Below are 21,118 nucleotides of genomic sequence, written 5' to 3'. Positions count from 1 at the left end.
ATTGTTGTTGCTGCCCCCTGGTGGTGTGTATACAAAGATACATCCATTCATGTACCCCCTTCCCCCCCACCCCACCCACACGCACACACACACGCACACACATACATACACACGAATTGAGCAAGATAGTGATATGCAAAGTGATTGAGATGTAATTCTCTGTGACACCACAGCCGCTGTCCTCCCACGTGCAGATAACAGACGATGCCAAAGACCGACTGCAGGCTGATTTGATCTGTGTGTGTTTGTGTGTGTGTGTGTGTGTGTGTGTGTGTGTGTGTGTGTGTGTGTGTGTGTGTGTGTGTGTGTGTGTGCAGTTTTACCCTGGTGGTGTCTGCGAAAGTCTATTTATATCACTAAATAAAACAGAGCACACCAACGCAGAACAGCCACACAGGGAGGAATTAAGCTCAACGATGACATAATTGAGCTGCCGAATGATATCACAGGGCGCCATGGAGGGATTACGCAACAAGACAGCACACTCGGCGGTGGGGTGGTGGGGGGGGGGGTTGCACACACACAAGCATACACTCGTACACACAAGCAGACGGGCATGACTATGACTTCTCTGTGAGAACCCTGGACATTTAACACACACAGGCGGACAAATCAAGTCTGTCCCAGTCTACCTTGTGTCCCCTCCAGAAAGCCTGGATGAGCAGAGCTGCCTCGTCTTCTGTCAGCTGCAGATATAACGGGAGAGGAGGCCTCGGACTGGAGAGAGAGAGCGAGAGAGAGAGAGAGAGAGAGAGAGAGAGAGAGAGAGAGAGAGAGAGAGAGAGAGAGAGGGATTTAGAACACAAAGGGTGCATCCATCCACGCATGTGTGTATTGTTTCCTCTTATACTTTCAACATATTTCAGGACCCTGGCACCCATGTGATCAAAATGTGTGTGTGTGTGTGTGTGTGTGTGTGTGTGTGTGTGTGTGTGTGTGTGTGTGTGTGTTTGTGTTTAAGAGATGAGTGACTCACTGCACGCTGAGCCATTCCTTGACAAAGGGGATGTCATCAAATCTCAATGCTGCCAGCCCTTGTCTGCGAGGGTTATGACTGTAAGCAGAGGAGGGACAACAACTGGTGACACACACAAGAGCATCCCTGGTGTGTGTGACGATGATGTGTGAGTACGTGTATAGATCTTACTTGTACAGCCACTCTGTTAGGAAGTCACAGGGGTTAAATGCAGTTATCTTCCTCTGAAATGCATGAGAAGGTGATCAGGCGCAATGTCACTCACACACACACACACACACACACATTGGGATTGGATTTCGATTGAAGGTTAACACACAGTTGCCTTTAACCTCCCGCACCTGAAAACAGAGCTGATTCTGGGCTTCTCTCAGCAACGCCTCCAGTCCAGGCAGCAACACCGGGAAGACATTCTCCTCCACGAACGGTGTGACGGGACCTGACACACACACACACACACACACACAACAATAACAGAGGCATTTACACATGCTTGTGCCAGGAACAGGACCAGTCTTTGCTTACGTTTCTGGTGCTGTAGGGCTCCAGATGGACGTCTTCCAAACACAGAGGACTCAGTAGGAGCAGGTTCACCGTCTCTCTCTGCATCCACACACACCTGATTATAAAGCAGGCAGGATTAACGGCTGACGGATAGCCGTTTGATTGAATATTTGAAGAATGATCTGACCTTAGCACTGCTTCCTCCATAAGACACTGAGGAGTGTGAGAGCTGGGTGCTGTCCGTCCACACTGCACTGGGCTGCTCTGCTTCACACTCTCAACATTCAAAGCAGAGAGACATTTTATATCTAAGCATATATTTAAGTACACACTAACAGACATATACCTTCATGTATGATTAGCATCTTACCTTCAAGCACTTGCTGCCACAAAGACGTTTTGGCACCGATCACATTTGCCATTGTTTTTCCGGTTTCTCCAGTGGTTACCAAGGAATCTGTGGTTGCCAGGGAGCGTGCAACACGTGGGTTCCGCTATGCGTCAGATAGCGTAAACACAATAATTTAGGACATAAACACAATAATTTAGAGCGTAAACACAATAATTTAGGGCGTAAACACAATAATTTAAGGCGAAGAAAATTATTTCGGGCGTAATCACAATAATTTAGGGCGTAAAAACGGGATCAGTGAGCTCAAAACTAAGTTCGTAACAGCTACCACACGCGCAGACACGATAACGCAAAGTTAGTATAGCTCATATTAAGATGTCTGACGTCATAAATTACCTATCCCGTTTATTTTGGACCGCGCTCATAACTCTATGACGCCATAGTTCCCGTGTAAACAATGACCAAAACGCCTGTAGCATTACATTCTGCTCGCTACAGAAGATGGCCGAACGTGTTTCCTATTTGAATTCTGAACGTGTTCCAAAAAACTCGAAATCGATTATAGCATTTTTCAAATCCAAGTAATCTTCCGCATTTCTTTTGACCGTCACTAGAGGGCAGCAGATCACGCCGTTGGTGAAATAAAGACGAGGGATGCGTTTGATTTACTGACAAAACGACTGCATTTAGTATAAGTTACTTCAATCATTTAGCTTAGAGTGTCATGTTAAGAGTGGCAGCCTTATTTAAAGATGAGGACTGGGCAAAAGCAGTCATTATAAACACAATATATAATATATGAGTTTTTTTTAGAAACGACAGTCTTCATCTATTACAATGTGCTTCAGTGGAATATATTCAAAATTAAAATCTTTATTGGAATCTTTTCCAAAGCAGGTATGCAATCTCATGACTGAACAAAAATAGCCATTTATTTAAAAAAAATCCCAAAGAGCTTCCAAAATGCACTGAATAGCTTTCGACAAAATATACATTGCACTCAGTCGTCAGGTTGTAGACACTAATCGACTTGTTAATAAATAAGATTGTGAACAAAACATTTTTCCTTTTACATTACATTTTAGACTTTGTGCAACCAAAATTGATGAATACACACCCTAATTTTTTTTCTCAACAAATTGTGAAGACCTGTGCCACAAAGATTTCTCCAATAAGTTGTTACAGTGCATCCTCTGACAAGAGTAAGAACCGCCAAAGCAAAACAAAAACATTACAATGATTAGTAGTGGAAATAATTGTAATAATACAATGATAATAATAATGGGGTGTTTTATAGAAAGCAACACTGATGAAAGCAGATATTAATTATAAAGAACCAACTATCGACAATGAAATATACAGGTTTACATTCCTTCAGGGTATCAGAATAGTGGGAGCCCGTTGAGCACGTTTACATCTGCACCCCTTTCCCTTCTGCAACTGAAATGCTTTTCAGTCTCGTCTACAGGGTTTCAGCGGTGTCTCACACACACACTCGTGTTAATCCTCCACATACTGAAAAGTTGGCGTCACATGCTGGAGTTAAGCCCACAGTCCATTCATGGAGCTATAATTCCACCTAAGTTGCTTAATGTACATACTGACGGACCTCTAAAACCTCCCAATCTCCAATCACATGGAGATCGGGCTCAGTGGTCTTGCATTGTGGGTAAATTCAGGAACAACTTGCATCAAGCCTGCCCTTAAAAAAAATTTTGTTTGTCTTTTTAAACATTCAAAGCTTGCACAATTCCTGGATGAAAAGCTGCAGTGGCTGTTTGGATGCATGATTACAAACATGAGAATTCAGTCCAAATGAAATACAGGTCAAAAGAACACAAAATCTGACGAGGGAGGAAATGGGAGAGATGAGTCTGTAATCCAACAAATTCTGGAGCCTCCTCCTTCCTGCAGAAGCCTATTTGTGCCAAGAGGGGAGGATGGATTTGTAGGCCGCAACCACTCGTGGGTTGATTCAGTGCAAGAGGAGTTTAGGGAAAAGGCGACTTCTAGCTTCTTCCGCTGTATCTCTCTCTCCTGTGAGCCTCAACAACGCACCATTACAAAACCTCAAGATTCAGTCTGGTTACATTCCTTTTTTTAACAAACCCGCACTTTTCCAGTCCTTCACACAAAAAAATGTCCGCGAGTTTCTCCCACTTTTATTAAAGTGGGCGGGAGCTATGTACAGGTAGGGCAGATATGTAGGTTGAGTGTGAGTGTATACTGTAGTGGCGTTGTTCACTGGGGCCGTGGTTCTCCGTGAACTCTGATGCGGTACAGGCAGGTGTACTCCGGATGGCCCCAGTTGGACAGCACGCGCACCTCCATGATCTGGAAGGCTTTGTCGTTTTCCTTCTAAAAAAAAAAGGCAAAGAGGCAAAACATTAAGATCTAAACTCCCTGTAGGTCAGAGAAGGGCCTGGCCTGATCAGATTGCCGTTACCTGCACTGGGAAGTTTTGGAGTGACTCCCCGTCTTCCTGGTATGTGTACTGCCCCAGGAGGGTCCCTTCATCCTGGTATTCATCATCTAGACCCTGTTTGCAGATAAACATGTTATCAGTGGCATTAGAGCGTACAGGGCGTCACTACAGGAAACAGTTGCCGTACGGCCCTGGTAGGTTTTCTTACAAAGACGGTGAAGTTTTGCGGGGCGCTGGTGATGTTTCCGGTGGGGGACAGGGCCCGGGGGATGTGCTCCACACACACGGACGTGGGCAGGATCCTCATCGACAGCCGGATCACCAGATAGCCTTGGGAGCCTTTGAACGCCCAGCAGTTACCTGGGTACACATCAGGCTGTGGGGGGGCGGAGGAAGGGGCAGGTTAGTAAACATGCTCCGGAATTTGCCCTCTATGAAACCTCTCAGGTCTCCGTTGTTGGACCACGCCGCGGCGGCGGCAGCGGCGGCTCACCTGGATGACGACGCGCGGCGACTGAGAGAAGTACCAGAGCGGCAGGCCGAACAGACTCATGAGGGCCGTCTTGGTCTCGTAGGTCTCTGAGCAGCGGGTGCTGAGGATGCTGCCGCCTGGACGCACAAATGAACACGAGACAAATCAACAAACAGTGGAATTCAAATTTGCCGGGTCGCAGATGAACGCCGGAATGTTTCAGGGCCCGGACGGGGATCAGGATGGTGGTCGGTGAGCCTTACCCCCAGACTCCAGGGCGTAGTCCACCTGGCCTGTTCGGTCCTGGGAGTAGAGCCTCAAGGCGTTCTGGACAATCAGCTTCACTTGCTGGCGGGGGCACAAATCAAGAAATGATGCATGGTAAAGAAAATGAAATAAATGAATAAAGCAGCGTTGGGTCTCGGGTGGCGTTACCTCTTCTGTAAGTCCCTCTGCGGCAGCTGTTTGCCTAACGCTGCCCGCTACCGTCTGGATGATGGCGTTGGCTTCGGCCTTGGCCTCGCCCAGTGTCCGGGCTTGGCTCCGTTCCACCTGCTTGGACACGTTTCTCATAATGTTGCGCTCCAGCGAGGCCAGCGAGGCCTGCAGGTCGGGCGTGCTGACGTAGCGCTGGGAGAGCCAGAGGATCAGAGACTCGGGCACGTCCCCCTGCTCCTCCCCCACCTGGCCGCTGCCGAAGAACACAGCCCGCAACTCCTTCCGTACCTGGGAGGAAACCTGGGCCGATATCTGAAGGCAAACGGACGCGACAGAATTGTGATGGCGAAAGGAAACGCAACGTCGCCGGTTGTTAGGAGAGCTGGCTTGGTTCTGTTGTGATGTTACTTACCGTGTCACGCAACCCGCTCAGCTGATCACATTTGCCTTTGCATCCCACAACGCCCTGCAGGTCCTTCTTGACCTTTCCCAGCTCCAACTCCAGTCTCTGCACCTCTGTTAGCAGAGTGTCGTATTCCTCCTGCTTCACACCCGCGCTGAGGGAGAGAGAGGAACGGAAGAAAGAATCTGTACTGGGTTGCGACAAACATCGGGCCAAGAATGTGGGAGAGGCGAGCGACCGTGTGGAACGTTTCCCCGCTAATATTTGAAGACAGCGTACCTGACAGGAAGCGGAGCCGGAGTTGCCACCAGAGAGGCGATCTCCTCCTTTATGTTGTCTTTGTCCGTCTCATACCGCTGCATCCTCTGCTGTGCCTCCTGTGACACAAAGCCAGAGAATGGATGAGGACAGTGAAGAGACAAAGAAAGGGGGGGGGGGGGGGGCTTCCACTTTAGCACAGGTGCGATTCTGAAGCACCTCATTCTTGGCGGTCAGGATCTGGAGCGTTTCTTCCACATTAGCCAGGCGTGCTACATGGCCCTGCTGCTGCTGCTGCTGCTCCTGCTTCTGCTGCTCTTCAATCTGCAGGGAGGGAAGGAAAAGACGGAGACATTCTTTCTTCAGTAAAAACATCACCGCTGTAACTCGCCCTTTAAAACCTTTGAGCCGTGAGCCGTCTGGTACCTGAGCTCTGTCTGCGTCCTCCTGATCCAGCCTCTGCTGCAGCAGGGTGGAGATCCAGACTCCCAGGTTGTCCCTGTCCGTCTGAACATTGAGCTCCTCCTTCAGGCTCTTGTAGTGCACCAAGATGTCCCCGTGGCGTTTCTCTTGCGTCTGGTCTCCCTGTTTGACTTGCTTCCACAGCAGGGCTAGCTGCTGCTCCAGACGCTCCAGACGCTCCATGTCCACGCTGGAGACCTCCACCGGGGGGGCGGTGGGCTGAGGAGAAGGAACGAGTAAAGGAGTGAAGGAGTGAAGGAAGAATGTTATGCAGTGGCGCTTCAGTGTTTCGTCTTTCTTACTGGTGCCTGTGAGGCCGGGGTGGCTGGAGTCTGCACCAGCGGAGCCTCTGGTCCAAAGTCAGGAACAGGAACAGGGCTGGGAGCCGGAGCAGACGCCGGCATCCAATTGGACAAGACAATGAGGGGAGATGTGGGGTACAAGGCCGTCATGTTTATGGCTGGCAGGTAGGCGAGGAGGGCGGCGGCGGACGGAGCCCAAAGCCAGAAAGCTGCGTATTGAAGATTGAGAAGAGGGTCGATCAGACAAGTGTTCATAACTTTAACCTTTTGGGTCGGACGAGTAACATGTACGCGAGCGAACTCACCGAGGAGTAAGAAAAAGGGCAGGAGGAACCACAGGAGCATCCAGAGTTTGGGAGCACACCTGGAACACAAAGCCACACTCTGGTCACGCCAACTCAACACTGCAAGTGAAGCCGCACGAGACAAACTAGGGACAGAGGTTGTACCTTGTGAGAAAGAAGACGTTGAGAACAGACATGAGCGACACCAGCTGGTACCAGCCGCTCGCAAGAAACCACAGGAGTCCCCGGCCCGCCCTCACTGGACGGATGAGACGAGAAACACGAGGGAAGTGAGAAATAATCAGAGAATCGGACGACAACGGTTTTTTGCTGCGAAACAACCTGACACCGACCTGGAGCGGTGAAGAGCATCCAGAGCAGCGAGCCGAGCCTCTGAGCCGCCGTCCCCACGCCCGAGCCAAACGCTCTGCTGGCTCTCACCACGCTGTAGCCTGGCCGGAGAAACAAACACAGAGAGAGATTCAATAACGGATCCTTTTTCAAAACAGCCGACTTCTGGAATGTTCCGTGCCGAACGCGGCTGACTAACCGCACATGTACAAACGTTTCGTAATACGGGAAATGTTCATTTAACCTGCGCAAGCGAGGAGGCTCCACAGCGCCCCCGCCAGGCGCTGAGACCTGGAGGAGTGTGTGAGGTGGACAGAGTGTGTCTCAGAATACTGCTTCCCTTTACAGTCGTCACCTGTTTCAGCCCGAAGTGATGACGGGCGGACAAACAGAAAAGAAAATATGAAAAATGTATGAACACAAGATTGTACAGGAACGGATAGAAATCTTAAACAATGACGGGAAATAATGTGATGTAGAAAGAGGAACGCCAAATCAAAAAAAGGTAAGTAAATAAAACATATAAAAGGAACCACACACACACACACACAAACACTATCTTTAACCTCCACTTATCACCCTAAACTTCCATGTTGTCTTTCCTGCTCCTACTGACAAAAGACTCCATTGTTCTTTTTCCTTTCTTTAGCCGCTTCACATCAGGCTTCATTACTCAAACGTGGCACTGGTTTAACTGATGAGCGACCGTCACCGCCCCCGAAATAGGTTTGGGCCAAACTTGAACGGGCTGCAGGTCACAAACGGTCAGAAAAGCTGCCGGCCGGTTCACACAACCTCTGCTCGCTGATCCCCACACAGGTCACGCATATAATTAACTCTGTCAGTCAGGGCTAAGTGAAGGGAAGTGGATGAGTGAAGAGTGTGTGTGTGTGTGTGTGTGTGTGTGTGTGTGTGTGTGTGTGTGTGTGTGTGTGCGGGCGCTTACACAGAGAACCATTTAGCTTAAGATGCGACGCTTCTTCAGTCACCAAATCCTTCACATTCATGCTGCCACAGTAACTGGAGTGAGCTGCAAGACACAAAGGTTGGGATTTAAAAAAAGACATAATTAAAGTAAAAGATGCTAGAGGATGAATTTGCTTTTTTCGCAAAACAAGCAGAGGGGTTGAAGGTTCACCGCCAGACACATGCAGGAAACCCAAGATCCTCACACAGTCACTGCTGATGGAAAGAAGAATCAGGTAAGTCAAGGGTTAAAGAGGAGAAACCAACACGCGAGTGCAGCAGTGAGAAGAACCATCCGGAAACAAAGCTGCTGTGCTGGCAAATAGTGGAAATCTTGGAGCATTCTACCCTCAAACTGGCTCGTCTTGGTTTGGGTTCGTCGGTGTGTGTTAAGAGTGTGTGTTAAGTATTATTGGTGATCAAAGTCAGTGTGAGGCGTGTCAGCTGCAGCCTGGTCATATAAGCTACTTTGTTTCTGTTATTCGGCTTCTTTGGTAATGAACTGCAAGGGGGAGAGGGGGGGGCTGGACAGACAGACAGACAGACGGCAGAAAGATCAGCAGCTTCTTCAAAGTGGATTTAACAACCCCGCGATAGATACACACACACACACACACACACACATAAAAGCTGAGGGGAAAAGAAACGATAGTGAGAGTCCATAAACAGGAGGGCGGGGCAGAGGGAGTTGCACAGGTCCAGAGATGCGACGCTTGACCTTGTTCCCCTGTGGCGTGATGGCGGGTACCTGCTACTTCATGGCTGTTTGCCCTGTAGCCCGTCATCCTGCGGAGAGTGCTCTGCTTTAACAGCCACAGACGGGACAAACCGGAGGACGCGGCTTGCCTCAGCGAGCCTGAGCATGAGGCCAGGACACCTGGTGACACACCCGCCACACACACACACTCACCGTTAGGGGGGAAAAGGGGACTCTTAACATTCGAGGTCATGGCGAGACACAGACAAGTACAAATTCAATACGGGGTGATGGGATGAAGGTGAGAGGCAGAGGAAATCCCCTGAAGGAGAAAGGGGACGGGAGAGTGAGCATCTGATAGGAGGAAAGGTTACACAGTTAGAGAGCGGCGTAAAAAGACATGATTCTAACTCTTTTGACGTCAATTGGAATCTTTATTTTGATGAGAGAGCAACTTTAGGGAAATTCACTCACTGAAAAAGAGACAAAAGAGTGAGAGATGGTGTGGGATGAAGGGCAAAGAGCCGCTCCGGAGCTGCTATACCTTTTCCTGCGGGGCTCTTGAACCTTGACCCCAGCCAGAGCACACTGTTGAACAGCAGGGTGACAAAGGACGCTATGGGGGCCAGCACGTCTTTGCTGTAGCGTAGACACGTAGAAGACATAGACACCAGGGCACCTAGAGAGAGAGAGAGAGAGAGAGAGAGAGAGAGAAAGAGGGCGAGGGAGAGAGAGAGAGGGGAGAGCACTGCTGATTACATCATCGTAACTACAAACAGATACAGAGAGATCATTAGAGATTAACATACACACAACACACGCAACACGAGAAGTCTCACCCGTCTTGTTCCTCCGACTCTTGTCTCGGGAGTATATACTTGTGTAGGACGAAGACGAGGCTGACGATGAGAGGGCGCCGGTGGAAGCTGATGCAGCCTGCGACGACGGCGAGGAGGAGGCGTGTGTGGAGAGGGCGTCCGTCCTGGGCGAGTGCAAAGAGCAGTCTTTACAGATGTAACCGTTGACGAGCGCCGTGTGGGACTTGGACGCGCTTACGCCGACATCGCCGTTGACGCCTGACGATCTTTGGTGAAAGCTCGAGCTCCTCCCTGTGGCAAAACACAAAGGGACGGCATGATGGTTCTGGATCTGGAGATACTCAGTGAGCTCCTGATCTACAGCAGATTTGCGTCCTTGCTGTAGGTTAGGAACAAACGGAACAAACGGAACAACCAACCTGCGAGTCCAGCATCTGAACCTGGAGACATAAACAATTGGAGCCACGGCGCATTTGTGGATTGTACTTTGCGGAACCAATCTACTATCCAGCTACTGACCCCAGTATCCGTCGACAGCGGTGGTGATGATTGTTGTTGCTGTGCCGGTACGTTGTCTGAGGTGGGACTGGTCCAGGACGGACGCGTGCAGCGAGGCGTCGGAGGCCGCGTGGCTTTCCTGAGCGCTGCTGTGAATCGGAGTGTTCGCGGTGGAGAAGGAGAGGGTCTTCCTCGGAGTGTCGGTCTGACTCAGGGACAAAGACTGCGAGCTGGAACCGGTCTGCTGCTTTCTGCCGCGCAGCGTCCTGAGAATGTAGAGACAAAAAAAAATCGGTGTGACTTTTGCCGTGTGTGTGAGAGAGAAAGCAGACGACCGGAAAGACATCTTTAGGACGACTGCGTGTGTAAGATGTTTTGTTACCGTGTCTCTCTCCGGACGCTGGTGCTGCTGCTGCTCCTGTGGTTCTGCGAGTGCTGCGCCTGGCTGTCGTCGTCGCCGTAGAGACCGGCGTTGATCTGCAGACGCAGGCTCCGCCTCGACATCCTGGGCGAGTCGTACACAGGAGCGATCTCGTGCTCCTTCTCAAACTCCAACGCTGCCGTGGAGTAGCTGGAACTGAGAGAGACGGGAGAGCAGATGAAGGGACGGTCAGAAAGAGCGGGAAAGCAAACGAGGAAAGGTGGCGTGGTGACAAGAGGTCATGCACGGGAAAATCATTGTTTATTTAGAAACAGAAACCCGGGGTTTTCTTTGAGGCAACCGGAGCAGATGAGGTCAGAGAACCATCAGAGCACACGGACGGTGTTGCTGCCAGTCTGCATCTGGGCTGAACGTCACAACATCCTACTTCGGAAACACACCATGTGAATGTTGCAAATATGGATTCTGGAGCGCAGTGTTGTTGTGACTCACTGGGTCACACACACACACACCCCGTTGGCGTAAACAAGGGCCAACATTCCATCCCACACCAGCAGAGCAGCCACTGTGACATTCAATGAAACCTCTCCAAGACGCTCATCCTCTGCTGCTGCACGTAGAAGTGTTCACCAAAGGCAGGATTTTTAAAATGGTATTCATTCCGGACAACGTGAAGTGAAGCCAGAGTTATTACATTTGTTTATCCCTGAACTGAGATGACCTCATTACTCCGTCGTCTACTGAGGGTTGTGTACTCGTCTTAGCGTTTAGCTCAACTAGGTCAGGCCGGCTGACTCAGCAGACACTTGGTGCAGCAGGACGGGCGGATGAAGAGGAAGAGCAAAGCGTCTTATCACTCGCCGGGTGGCCGAGAATAAACTTCCTGCTGCGCCACAGAGGGGCGGGCGTTTCCTTCTAGAGACAACAGCGGTCGGCTTTATCGCACTCCCGTGTCACTTTGCCGCGCAGTGGCCCCGAGCACCTCCAGCCGAGTGAGGAAGAGTTTTCGCAAGGTAGGTTGGATCGGCTGGTTCATGGTGCCGCACTTCCACCGAGAGCCAATCATGTGCTTTCCTCTTTGCCATTTCCACCGAATTCATATCGAAATGGGCATGTTGGCCACAGAGAAGCTGGGATTCTGCTGACATCATCATCATGCATACTGAATGTGCATCACTACAGTTTGGAAGAGTGAGAGAAATCTACTAAAATCCCAGACTATGCCACTGTCACACACACACACACACACACACACACACACACACACACACACACACACACACACACACACACACACACACACACACACACACACACACACACACACACACACACACACACACACACACACACACACACACACACACACACACACACACACACACACACACACAGGTAAAGCCTCTGACTCAGTGCCTGGGCATTCACCGGCCTCAGCTGGGTGTGGCAGGGTGTGTGTGTGTCTGTGTGTGAGAAAGAAAACAGACGCGGCATGCAAACAGACGGCTTCTGCTCTGATCGGGCAAGTTATACACACTGTTTGCACAAAAGCAAGCTGGCAAACAAAAGTTAAAGTAATCAGAGGTGAATGAAGACGACACAGGCAGAACAAAGACGACGTCGCTCCAAACCTTCAGCTGTGTGGAATCTCTCATTACAGCTTGGATGGAGCTTCCCTACACTGTGGGCTCTGCCAGCCTCCTCACAACCACACATCAGATCAGAGGCCCGCCTTTACTGCGGCCGTTAGCGCTGTACATGCTCAGCTGACCTAACGTGCCCTGGAGCCAAACCCGACTGCTGGCACGTCTTCCGTGTGCGAGGAAAGTAACAATGCACACACACACCTGCAGCGCTTCGTTTGATTAATAAAGAGACTTTGCTTCCACCAGAGCACCTTTTCCCTGCTTTGCGTAGTGTATGCAAAATAAAGAAAGAAAGACCCGTCACAAAGCACAGAGGGACACACGCAATGATGCATGGAGCAAACACACACACACGTAAACAAGACACAACAGGAGTGTTAATTGTCTACACAGCTGTTCAAAACTGAGCGTTTTCTTTGTAAGTCGTTTTATAAAAGGCCTGTGGAAGACTTGGCTTCTTCTCACAATCGGCTAGAAAACAGATTTAGTTTTCTCTCTCTCTCCTCACTCACACACGCATGCAGGAGAGAGAGAGAGAGGGGGTTTATAGAAGACACGTGGGCAGTAGATCTGCTCCAAAACCAGAAGTGTGGTTTCAAAAGCACGCACACACACACACACACACACACACGCACACACACCCACACACAGAGAACAAAATTGGATCCTCCTGTGTTTCATGAGATCAGATTTCAGCAAACTCGGCACCAAAACCAAACATTTCCAGACTTACGCAATATTCAGCCTAACTTGTGTTTCCCATTTACAACAAGTTTAGCCCGGTTCCTCCATCAACCACGCCATGGGAATCAACGCTGTGTTTACAGAGATGTGAACCCCCAGGGAGAAGGTCGGGACGCACAAACGTGGCGCACTCTGCATTCCCGTTTCCCTCAAAACATTCAAAAGCAGAGGCCGTCTACAGTCCGGGATTTTCCACCCGACTATCTTGTTGTGTGTGTAGACGTTGGAGCCGTGATTAGGATCAAACGTGCCCACCCTGTTTCCCCCCCACTCGCTCTGGACGGCACCTCTCGCACTCGACACTACATGGCGTGCCGTTTCGCGTTGCTGCTGTTGCTATGGAGACCATACTAAACAGCTCCCTGAGCCGAGAGAGGGAATGGGACTGATGGGTAGTGTTTATAAGAACAAGACAATACGGACATACATACATGCAGAGAACATCAGGGTGCTCTTTGTCATAGCAGCAAGAAGACCGTCCACACACACACTCTGCTGAGGAATCACACACACACACACACACACACACACACACACACACACACACACACACACACACACACACACACACACACACACACACACACACACACACACACACACACACACACACACACACACACACACACACACACACACACACACACACACACACACACACACACACTCTGCTGAGGAATCCAGCTGCTGCCATTGAAATGCTTGGCGCCTGACCAGTGGTGCCACATGTCACGACAACTGCGACAGGACAGAACATCTCGGTCCACACACTCAGAACCCAACCAAACCGGAGGCTCCGTACAAAATGGAGGGTTTGAGGGTTTGAGTGTGTGTGTGTGTGTGTGTGGTGCATCACTACACAACTTAAAGCTAAAAGAGGACTTTCACTTTCATTTCTTTCTGTTTTCACTTGCATTTTACAAACTGTCCACTTTTTGGGAAGTGTCATTTGAAGTAAAAAAAAAAACAAATCTAAACATGTGTTGCATTCCAGCTTCACCTTAAAATAAATACGTGCTCTGATCTCCTGTGAATGCCTTGAACCAGCAATAATAGGATTCAGGGAATAGTTGACAGAACCTTGAGTGTTTCCAATCGGACGCAGATATTCATCGCCTATCGATAACAGCCAGGTTGGAGTGGCTGGATGTTGTGTAAGTTTGGTCTGACTGTACCTCACAATCTGCATGTAGCCAGCAGAGGAGGAGGAGTGAGGGAGCGAGGGGTGAAACCAAGAGGTTTCCTGTGGTGAAACCATTGAAACTACACCGCAAACAGTGACGGGGCATCCGGGATGACACGACATGCGTCAACCAAAGCTTTTCCCTCAATGCTTTAACACTCAATTAACACGCTGTCGGCGGTCTCTCCCTGACAGGAGAGGGGGTCCTGACAGCACCGCGTGTAGATGGAAATGGAACGTGATTGGCCGGCTTTCTGGCTTTCCCCAGAGGACCACTCTTTGTAACAAACGTCGCTGTTCTTTTGAGTTTTGACAACAGATGGGCCAACGGTTTTCTGTCACCTGACTCCGCCTGTCTGTGCCCATTAACTTTAGGACACACACGCCCCCGCACACCATGTGTGCTTCTAAAAACAATACACCCCTCACTCTCTGAGGAGGAGGCCATTCTGGAAACTTGAACAAACTGCAAATACATTGTGTGCTGTGTTTGCTTCCCCCGGGGGAGATGAAGATCAGTCATTGTAATCTGGCTAATAAAAACACCAATCACTCCACAGGCTAATCAAGAAGCATAACCTATTAAGTCTAATCCTGGGATCAGGGCCAAAGCTGTGATCCGGAGTTTCATTATGATGCTCTTAGCTGACTGCAGTCAAAGGAACACGCATGGCCTGTTGAGTCATCCTGGCACATTCCAGCAAATGTGGGGAACAAGTTTTTTCACTTTCACTCAGTTTTGGTTCAGGGCTTGGAATCCCATTGCGTGTGTGTGTTGTACTGAATGTATCTCCATTTATCTCATGCCTTCATATTTGACTTCCTATTCTTGATACCAACATGAAAAGAGCTAATAGGGTCAAGAGCTGCCGACGCTTCAGCTACAGAACGCAGCTAATGGAACTCGTCACACATCCCCCGAAGAAGCTGCAGCCTGAACTCGTCCGGCTGGGTGGAAACGAGGACAGATTGGACGTGCTGACTGGAAGGTTTTTTTTACGGCGTGCTCTGGGATTCCTGCAAGACGGCGGCTGTAAACCTGAGGAGCGGTCGTTTGTTTAAACTTGCCTTTTGTACGACCGAGGTTTCAAGTTTAGCCTATACACCTAAAATGTCTGTGCCCACTTTCAGGGACGCCGGCAGCATTCCTCCACATACACACACCAACTCTCCCGGGGGAAGCATGGGTAAGATATGGAGACGGTAGATACAACGTGACAGAAACCAGGTGAGGTGACTCAGCAGCCTGGAGACCTTTCATTGAGATACACCGACACAATGACCGGAGTAAACTGACAGCAGTTTTAATAATAAGTCTTACAGCACTTGCTCATTCTACACGACACAACATTTTGAATGTGGAGTAGCTGACTGGGGAAAGGGTCGCAAAAATACGCAACATAATACAAACGCGACGCCGTTTCAGTCTGAGATTGGCGGTTGGTGAGGGTGTGTGTGGCTTGGCACTAAGGTCTCACCTGAGGGAGTAGGTATAGCCGGTGTTCTCTGGAGCACACTGTGGTGGCGTATATGTGTGCAGTTGGGAAAAATCCATGGTCATTCTTCTTGGTCTAGACTGCAAAAAGCAGGGACGCAAAGGAACAGGACTCTTTCACAGCTGGCATAACACGCTCCGACATTCACAGACAAAACCCACCGACACATTTGCATGCACCGCCTCGTTCAGCCTGTCTCCCGCTTTAGAAACCTTCCTGGTAATGTTATCGTCTGTTAATGCACCGGGAGTTATGTCTCCATGCTGTCTAAACATTCAATGCAACACTGCCTCTTCCCAAAATCAATTCTCCCCCCTATTCACCGGGTGGCTCTCCAAGAACACACAACCACCAGTTACTGCTACGCTGCAACAGCCATTTCACAAAGCCTGGCTCAGGCAGGCACTAATGAACGCTCCTGCACATTTCCATTGCTCAGGAATACAACAATACTACTGTGGCTCTGCCTTGTGGACGGGACTTGGCCGACCTCATCCTGCATGTTGGCTGGGGCTGGTTTGTTGACGCGCAGTCCGGACGCCAGTGAAGCTTGTAATGAATGAGTCGTCTCTTCTTTTCCCAAAGAGCAAACAAGACGGCAACTGACAGGAATGGCCGGTAGAGACGGGCCAAAGAGAATGGCGGTCCTCTCTGCCTTTGTATCGAGCAGACTCCTCTCCGGGACAGCTACTCCAACAGTGACTCACACACACACAAAGATACAGGAAAGGCAGTATTATGAAACCAACTTAAAGAGCAAGGGGGTGGGGCAGAGTTTAGGCAATGGGCGGGAAAGAACTCCAGGGCTGAACCTCTCAAAGTGAAATGTACACTCACTGTGAGAAAAAAAGCTGCTCATCAGCTGCTTACATCATTTCTCATCATATCCAACATTACATACGTAAGAGCAATGTCTGAATTTGCCCCATGAATTGCAAAACTGCAAAGGTCATGCAGGCAACGCACAAAATACCCACTGCACATTGAAGCCATAAAGAGAATCAAACAGCCCAAAGCAATGGAGCTCCGTTCACTCAGTCAGGATCAGCCGGGTTTCTCGTAACTTCTCAGATGGTGCTGTGGATCACGGCGTGAGGTCAACCTCCTACAATACCTCCATCAAACTGCACAGGCTTGTTAGGCTTAAACTCCAATCAAACCCGTCAACCTGATTTACTTGAGAGCCTATTCTCGTTTATGGTTGTGACTAAACCCTTAGACGCTTATGTGGGAAGGTTATGCCCCTAAATCGGGAGACAGGTTGAACAACATCGGACCATACACATGCACACACACAAACACACACACACCTACTGTCAATCCATATTTCCCCTCACATGTCTGTTTTGGTTTGCTAGCTCCTTTTACGCAAACGAACTGCGACGAACGGGGCGAATTAACGGAGCGTTTCGGAGCGACAACGCATATTTATCCGTACAATGACGACATGTGGCGTGTGTGTGAGCAGATGACATAGAAGCCCAGTTGCCTCTCAGATTGCCCGGTGCTAAATATAGACGCTGTGTATTTAGACAACGCAGTCAACGGTGCGCCATTCCCACATCTTACACAGGCGTATTTCACATTTCCACTACGAATAAACAAACTCGCTGCTCACTATTAACTCTATAAAACAATACGCCTCTTCTGCGGTCTCTGGAAATCTGTAGATAATCGCATATAAGAATTAGGCCTGAGATTCCGTTCGCTGTCAAAACAGTTGGTAAAAAAGGAGCTCAGCAAAATAAACGTCAATATATACAAATCGCTGCGTACGTTGATTTTCCACTGCAGAATGTCATTAATTTAACTACGCTACCACATCCACTTGCCCGTTTGGTTCGACTCCATGAATGTTATTATCCTTTAAGAGCGTAATCCAAGAGGAAGAAGATCCCTACACGGAACGGTACTGTGACGGAGGATGCGCACACTTCCCTGCGCATTCCGACGCTTCTATGCAAGAAAAAAAAGTATCCCAACAGCCCGAAGCCAAAATATCTGCGGCGATAATTTCTTCCGTGAGCAGACGCGAAAGTTTCAAAGTGTTCTATGCTCCGGCACAACAAGCAGAATTCCAAAATGGCTTCCCGGGTGTAACAAAGCCAAGAAGGCTCGCGGCTGAGCTGGTCCTCCCACTCCAGGCCCTCTATTGTCGGACACTTTGAATCTATTGGAGGAGCGTAACACTTGCTCCAAACACCCGTCAGAAGACTAAATAGGCCGTCAAAATAAATCCTAAATAAATCCTTCTGTTAAAATATGAAATGGAATCATTAAATAAATAATAATTAAACTCGTCACGGTGAGTTTATGTGGCTGAGAGACGAAAGTGCTCACAGCTACTAAAGTGGCCCCAGCAAGAGGAAAGACCAGAAATAAGAAAGTGATGGTGCAAAATTTAAATAGTGAAACTTTTTAAAAAATAGGATCTGGGTGTTATTTCTTGTGGTTGTGAGTAAAACTGAACGGAGTTTCAATGTAAACAACAACAGAATTCTTCTTATATAGAGATAAACATTTAGAGAGACTTAAGAGTACATTTGGGTTTATTTTTTGCACCAAACACTTACATGTCGCTAACAGTCTTCCACAAGGATGAAACTGATTCATTTTATAGTTAACTATTTTTGATTTAACTACTCTCTAAAACAGTAAAAGCAGTCCAAGGGGATTCAATGCACGGTGACACCATAAAATAGGTCAGCTATAAGCAGCAAATGTATTTTAAAATCAAGTAAACAAACTTATTGATTAATAATCTTTGCACCATGTTTAATTTTTGGCTATAAAATTAAGGGACTGAAATCTTTCGAGCTTCTTTCGAGATTAGCAGAGCACTTTCAAGCTGATACAAGCTGTAATGCCACTAACAAACTATCCCCCTATACAATCAAACTCACAACACAGAGAGTAAAGCTGCCTCCATTCGTCTCCATTCATCATATTGTGATGACTATATATGTTACAACACCTTCAAACAGGATAGACATGACAGTCTTCACTCTAGCACAGATTGTGAGTAGATCGGTGTCTGAAAAGCAAGTTCAAGGTCCAACCAAGAACAATCTGTAGCCGACCTTTAACCTCTTGCAGGCAGGTCAGTAAAGAGGGAAGATGGAAATTTTTGATGCAGACATGCAAGACTGTATTTATTTAAATTAATCGTGACTGTGCTTTTTAACATAAGTTTGGAGTATAGATGATGACAGCAGATGTTCTATCTACAGGCAATCATTTCGTGCACTATTTTGCTGTAGCAAAGTCTTTGGAAACAATCGCACTGCGACCTTTGGACTTCAACTACAAAAGGCGGGATAGGATTTTACCAAAGAGGCGAGATACCCCCACACAGAGAAGCTTGTGCCCGCTCACCTGGAATAATTTATATTATAATATTCATTAGATTTTTATTATTTGTGCAAAAGCAAACATTTCTAACACAGCCATTCTACAAGAACACATGCCATACGTAGGGATTTCGTTTTTGTAAAACGCGAAAATATTGCCAAATAAGTATTAAAGTAAAATCTTAAAGTAAAAGTTAAGGAGTAAAGTAAAACAGTAAGTCGGTCACCGTAATCAAAAATCGGAAACCTCAGACACGAAGAACTAACAATCACAAACAATCTATAACCGTGAATGGGATTTAAGCGAAGGCGGAAGTGTGCGTCAGGGATTCATCTTATTTATGATCATGATAGGAAGCTGGAGGAACGCCAACCAGGATGCCAAGTTTTGAGTTGATATTAGGTCAAACCATACATTTGATGCAGCGTGGTTATTCATTCCAACAGTTACGTCATAAAACAGCTAGATGCCGTTCCATTTGAAATGATCTCACTGCGGAAAAGAAAAGCACAAGATCTCAACTCAAGTCATATCTTATCTAAAACCTCACAAACCACAAGTTAGCCCTGCTACTGCTCCAATAAAACATGGACCAACACAGAGCAAAGCGTGTAGGAAACTTAATAATTGTAAAAAATGAAATAAAATAATGTCGAACTTTAGCTTTGATCAAACATTGGTACTCACACGTCAGCTCGGACCTCTCAGAGTAAACGCCGATTACTTTGTACCACAGAGGGGTTTATGGTGACTTAGTTTCAGTCCATTCAACCTTACGAAACGGCGACATATTTACTCCAGCGAAAAGTGGGCCGTGCTCTAACGTTCGCCTTTCCCGCACACAGTAACATTTTCCGTTGCAATCCAGAGTCACATGTGTCAATCCGTATATGGTAAAAATGACCTTAAATGGGTTCTGTCAAAACGCCAAGGCGGCATGGTGTGGTAAAACAGCACCTCACAGTGGTCGTTTTTGGAAAGTGCACGTAGGGGAAAAAAAATCTAGGCATGTATGAATGAATGCACTACTAGAATCACTGCTACTGCTGCTTAAAAGGTTGTGGACTTCACCCTGCTCCAATAATGTCATATGTAGTGTGTGTGTGTGTGTTGTATTCAATTCGTACTTTCAAACACTGGTTAAAAGTCCCATAAAAAATCTGGTTGCGAGTTATATCTTCAAAGAAAACCTGAAATACAGGACTTGTACCATCTGTGGAATGGTGGTGATGTTATCCCATTGTTCCAGACATCACGTGACCACAATGTATGAAAGGGCAACCTGAGTCTGTTCTCAGTTGACTGCTTTGACGACTGAAGTTCTCCCCCTAAAATACTCTTTTCAGAACTTCGTACAGGCCTTCTGTATAGCATTTACAATGAAAATCTTCATTTTCTTTCTGTGGACCCTTCACCTGGTTACTGCACAGCCTGAGGATGTGGACCACTGTAAGTGTTACACTTGTTTTTCGTATGATAGGTTTTGTTTTTTGTGGTCTGTTGGTGACACTTACCTGTTTACACATATTTTTGACAGACACCTATTGTGAGAGTTGTCTAACAACAGCAAACGGTATGATGAACAACTTTACAACTTTCCTCCGAACAGTTATTTGAATGAATGACATGATTAAACAACAATTTATGACTTGTGCAACTTACTGGCTTCATTTATTTTGAGTAATCAAAGGTTGTATTGACTTAAACTTTACTTGAACTGACTGACTTGAAAGGGAATTACAAACATATCTATATTGCCTTTAAGAAATTGAGAAAGCCATGAAGGAAGCCGCAGCTGGGAGCAGACACAGAGTGATTGAGAGCCTCACCAATGGCGGGGTTTGTGAGAGACTTTTGTTCCACAAGAATCAGCATTCACCTAAAGACATGAAATCCTCCTGCATCCATCTGCTTGGTGAGATCACAAAGAAGGTTTTGCACCATGTTTTTGAATTTACAGTATTTGTCTACATAGCTGTAGCCAGCTATGAGGTCCAGACTGTTGATTTTGTGTGTCACTTTGAATGTGTGTCTGGCATCTCTCTCTCTCTCTCTCTCTCTCTCTCTCTCTCTCTCTCTCTCTCTCTCTCTCTCTCTCTCTCTCTCTCTC

General features: G+C 47.8%; 2 protein-coding genes across 7 annotated transcripts in view; both read right to left on the bottom strand.

The window, feature by feature from the left end:
• Positions 1-1,902, bottom strand: part of iqck (IQ motif containing K) — a 5,926-nt gene extending 4,024 nt beyond the window's left edge. Inside the window, exons 1-5 of the mRNA XM_076143084.1 lie at positions 1,851-1,902; positions 1,318-1,415; positions 1,148-1,200; positions 977-1,054; positions 633-717 (exon numbers count right to left, since the gene is read on the bottom strand). Coding sequence (XP_075999199.1) covers positions 633-717; positions 977-1,054; positions 1,148-1,200; positions 1,318-1,415; positions 1,851-1,902 — 366 coding nt within the window. The remainder of the gene's footprint in view (positions 1-632; positions 718-976; positions 1,055-1,147; positions 1,201-1,317; positions 1,416-1,850) is intronic.
• A 783-nt stretch (positions 1,903-2,685) lies between these two features.
• Positions 2,686-19,879, bottom strand: sun1b (Sad1 and UNC84 domain containing 1b). 6 transcript variants are annotated; one of them, XM_076142649.1, is made up of 23 exons: positions 17,490-17,789; positions 15,640-15,737; positions 10,589-10,783; positions 10,228-10,472; positions 9,730-9,999; positions 9,435-9,569; positions 8,912-9,070; positions 8,174-8,257; positions 7,472-7,582; positions 7,230-7,328; positions 7,042-7,135; positions 6,898-6,956; positions 6,593-6,801; positions 6,255-6,509; positions 6,048-6,152; positions 5,850-5,947; positions 5,580-5,724; positions 5,165-5,479; positions 4,993-5,077; positions 4,751-4,866; positions 4,466-4,633; positions 4,279-4,371; positions 2,686-4,190 (listed from the first exon to the last, which is right to left on the bottom strand). In XM_076142649.1, the coding sequence occupies exons 2-23, from the start codon at positions 15,720-15,722 to the stop codon at positions 4,074-4,076; spliced, it is 3,240 nt and encodes a 1,079-aa protein (XP_075998764.1). In that variant the 5' UTR covers positions 15,723-15,737; positions 17,490-17,789; the 3' UTR covers positions 2,686-4,073. The 6 variants fall into 6 exon arrangements, with proteins under 6 accessions (XP_075998764.1, XP_075998763.1, XP_075998766.1 ...); XM_076142648.1 differs by lacking the exon at positions 17,490-17,789 and adding an exon at positions 16,148-17,465; XM_076142651.1 differs by lacking the exon at positions 17,490-17,789 and adding an exon at positions 16,148-17,465 and having other exon boundaries at positions 8,942-9,070.
• Between the last annotated feature and the right edge of the window lie 1,239 nt (positions 19,880-21,118).

Source organism: Genypterus blacodes, unplaced genomic scaffold (assembly GCF_046128005.1).
Source record: "Genypterus blacodes isolate CSIRO-AG114 ecotype Tasmania unplaced genomic scaffold, CSIRO-AGI_Gbla_v1 ptg000022l_1, whole genome shotgun sequence".
Classification (NCBI taxonomy): Eukaryota; Metazoa; Chordata; class Actinopteri; order Ophidiiformes; family Ophidiidae; genus Genypterus; species Genypterus blacodes.
Note: the sequence above shows the minus strand (reverse complement) of the source record. Positions and strands in the feature narration are given on the sequence as shown.